We start from the raw sequence: 3,566 nt of genomic DNA on the forward strand, positions 1-3,566 counted from the left end.
TTTTAGCTGGCGAAACTGGATTCTGGGGAATCCCAAAACCAAAAGCTAGAGAAGCTCCTCAAACATGCATGTGAGAGTCTGGTATGGCAAAATACTAAACGCAGGTAATTGTAAATGTAATTGCAAGTTTGCTACCCAAAGCCTGAGTAGATAATTAATACTAAACAAGATTCATCTTTAATCAATTTATTAGAATGCCTAATCTAATGGGAGCCATGGTGAGTGTTTTTGTTGTTACAGCTAAGAAATAAAGAAAATCAATATTGAGGCTCTCAAGGTTGATTGGCCAACCATCCTTCTTTGTCTATGTACGAAATATCTGTAAATTTATCAACTTCTGGTTTGGTCAGTTTGTTTAACCATGTCACACGCTTGGATAAGTTTGAGCCTGGTCCATGGCAATTAGCCTCCACGTACTGAAAATTTTGCCTGAAAATTTACAATAATAAAGAACAATGAGTATATTTTTGAAAGAGTTTGAGACAAAAGTAACACATTTATCAAAACTATTGAGACAAAAGTTCAAGTTTTAAATACTGGCTTTCTTTTCATGCAATTTCACCTTTCTCTTATGTTGATTTTTTGTTTATTTCCCTACAAAGTAACACTTTAATCAAAACTGTTTGTGACTATAGTCTAAGGGTTCAACCGGGCAGGGCTTGGCTAGGTTTTTTAAAACCTCAACCCAATCCTTGGTCCCCTAAACTTAGCCCCGGCCCTGCCTATCCAGAGGTTAGGGTGGGATATCTCACCAGACCTGACCCTGTCAGGCTCAGCCAAACCCAGCCTAGCCCAACCTTGATTAACCTTGGTTGGGCCATGATGGGCCAAGCTGGGCATGATTGACTCTGAAAAACATTATAATGATGTATATTTATAGGGAAAAAAGATCTCTGTGCTGTGTGCACCCTGTGCCAAGATACAGGACCACAAGAAATGACCGCGCCTCACCCCTCAAATGTAAATTAAGTACATGCATTTTCAATGGCCCCCACGCTTGTGTAGGGGCTTTACAGCCTGGCAGAAATCTTTTGCCCATAATTATATATTTATTTTTTTTGTGTATTAGATCTAATTGGAAAAATCGTGTTTTAACCAAGTTAGTGAAAAAGAAGTTGTATTTTTGGGTTTTTTTTTTTTTTTTGCCATCTATGGATAGCACACTTATTCTTTAAATCAGGGTAAAATCATTTAATTTCAATAAATTTATATTATATTAGGAGCTTGGGCCAGGTCAGCCCGATCCCAGGCTTAGAAATCTCAGCTCTAGCCCAAGCTAGGCCTGTCGGGCTCAGGGTGGGCCTGCACTCAAGCCCAGATAGTAGAAGCAAGACCATACCTCTATATAACTCCTAACATCTCAACAAAACTGAACAATTGCATCCCACATCAACCAAAAAGGGAAATTGTATCCTACGAGTACATAATATCGGAATATTCCTACATTAGCGGTGCGTTTTGCCATGTAGATGAATGATTTGATCATTTTAACCATTAGATAGATATGAAATTCCATTGGCAAACCATAAGTCGAATTTGATTATTTGTTATGTATAGGAGTTCTTCTCTACCCTTTCAGTTGGTATGGACTTTCATATATATAGGGCAATAAGGTCCCATTTCAAGGTAGAGTTTAGATAATTATCTGATAAAATTTCTTAGGCTGCCAACATCATGACATTCCAAGTTCAAATATGTGGCCTCTAAGAATGTTTAGTTTATGGTATCTATGTATCATTTTTCAATTAAGGTAAAAGGTTAATTTCTTAGACTGGCAAAGTTTGGACCCACTAAATGCTTTCTTATGGCTAAAAATATTGTTGTTGTAGGAATGACTCCCTACTAGGGATGTAAACGGATCGAATTCAGCTCAGATAATGCTATATCCGCATCCGCATTCGATTAGCTTTTGGACGGATTTGGATAGTGCTAAACGGATACGGACACGGATTCAGATCGGATATTTTATCCGTTTTCATGTAAATATAGCTTTTCGGATAGCTATAGCGTATCTGTATCCGTATCTGTTTAGCTTTCGGACGGATTCGGATAGTGCTAAACGGATACGAACACGGATACAAAAACGGATTTCGGCTATTCATTTAGATCCCTACTCCCTACTTGGAAGTTCCAATTAAGAAGGAGAAAAATTATTTCCCATAAAAAAATAATCAAGAAAGAAAGACAATGATCTTACTCATGGTTGACATAGTTCCAAGCTTGCCATCCTTGAGGAACTATAACATCAGAGAATTCTGTTCCATACCAAATTACTCTTGAATAAGCTCCATAAGCTCTACCAAGATAAGCCTCTGCGTTACCATTTCCAAATACTTTACCAGCTTTAAACACAAATCCACTGTTCTCATTTGCCAAGTTTCGGCCTTGAGCTGTAATAAATCCTGTTACCAGTCCTCCCAAACAAGGAAGAACAAATATTTTACATCCCTACCTGAAGGGCAAAATAGAGGGGGAAATCAATAATAATAATAATAATGATAGAAAAGATTTGATTTGTGGCATTTTTCTTTGCAATCTTGATTGAAATTTCAATTTGACTAAATTTTAGATCTATTCTTTATAATCTTCTTGATCAAATACCTCATATATGGACTGGCCATTCCCCCAAATGAAATCCACAGCACCTTCAATATAACAGTTTTTAAAGTAATGGCGACCTTTAACATCCCATAATGTATCTTGAAATCCAAAGAAACTACATCTATGAAAAGATGATTTGTCACCAACTACTTCAAGTGCAACTGACTGCATAATAGGGTTTCCATTCATAGGTGTCTGATACCTATATGCATTTTGTTTATAGTATCACACAACACAACACACAAACTCATAATAATCAGTCTTTGAAACTATAGTCACTAATCTTAAACCCGTGAGGAAATAGCCTCTCTGGAAACAAACAGGGGTACTATTTCCAGAGAGACTATTTCCAGGAGTTGAACCCATGATCAAGCGTTCAACAAGTGAGCACTTGACCAACACGACAGTCACTAATCTTATAACCCCCAAAAAACAATAAAAAAAATGGTGATCAATAAGGAGTCACCAAGTTCATTCACCTTGAATGCAATATTTTTTGCCACAAAATTATTAGCCAATGAGGTGAAAGTAGCACTCTTATCTGTTATTGTATGGTCATTCCATGAAATCATAGTGCTCTTACTATTCTTTCCTTGAAGAAGTATGCAGGGCTTGTCTGCTGGGACAATAACCTTCTCTCTTTATACAACAGATAGATAAGATAGATCGAGGTAGATATGAGAAAAATAAAAGATTAAGAAAAGAAAATTAAGAGATTACCTATAAAATCCAGGACTAATAAGTATACGAACCCATCGATTATTCTGTGAGGGAATGGAATTGATGGCAGCTTGAATTGTAGTAAAATTACCATAACCACCATATTTTTTAACAGTAACGGTATAAGCAACTTTTGGTGCATTTGGATCATTAGAAAGACAATCAGCAGCTTTACTAGTGCCCAACAAAGTAGTGAATATCAATGTGCAAGCCAAGAGATCAAATGCTGGAATATTGAGCCACAT

General features: G+C 36.8%; 1 protein-coding gene across 1 annotated transcript; it reads right to left on the minus strand.

The window, feature by feature from the left end:
* Positions 1–272: 272 nt before the first annotated feature.
* On the minus strand, positions 273–3,566 carry LOC122659255 (putative pectinesterase 52). The gene is made up of 4 exons (XM_043854386.1): positions 3,322–3,566; positions 2,602–2,803; positions 2,198–2,448; positions 273–429 (listed from the first exon to the last, which is right to left on the minus strand). Exons 1-4 carry the CDS (start codon positions 3,564–3,566, stop codon positions 273–275), a joined length of 855 nt encoding a protein of 284 aa, XP_043710321.1.

The sequence above is a fragment of the Telopea speciosissima genome, chromosome 4, assembly GCF_018873765.1.
Source record: "Telopea speciosissima isolate NSW1024214 ecotype Mountain lineage chromosome 4, Tspe_v1, whole genome shotgun sequence".
NCBI lineage: Eukaryota > Viridiplantae > Streptophyta > Magnoliopsida > Proteales > Proteaceae > Telopea > Telopea speciosissima.

Bases quoted from the DNA above. Each gene is read 5' to 3' on its own strand.
- LOC122659255 (XM_043854386.1), bottom strand. From the start codon at position 3,566: ATGTGGCTCAATATTCCAGCATTTGATCTCTTGGCTTGCACATTGATA. The intron at 2,804-3,321 runs GTAATCTCTTAA...AAATGCATATAG, and splicing joins ATTAGTCCTGGATTTTATAG to GTATCAGACACCTATGAATG. The intron at 430-2,197 runs GTAAGATCATTG...GTAAATTTTCAG, and splicing joins TGGAACTATGTCAACCATGA to GCAAAATTTTCAGTACGTGG.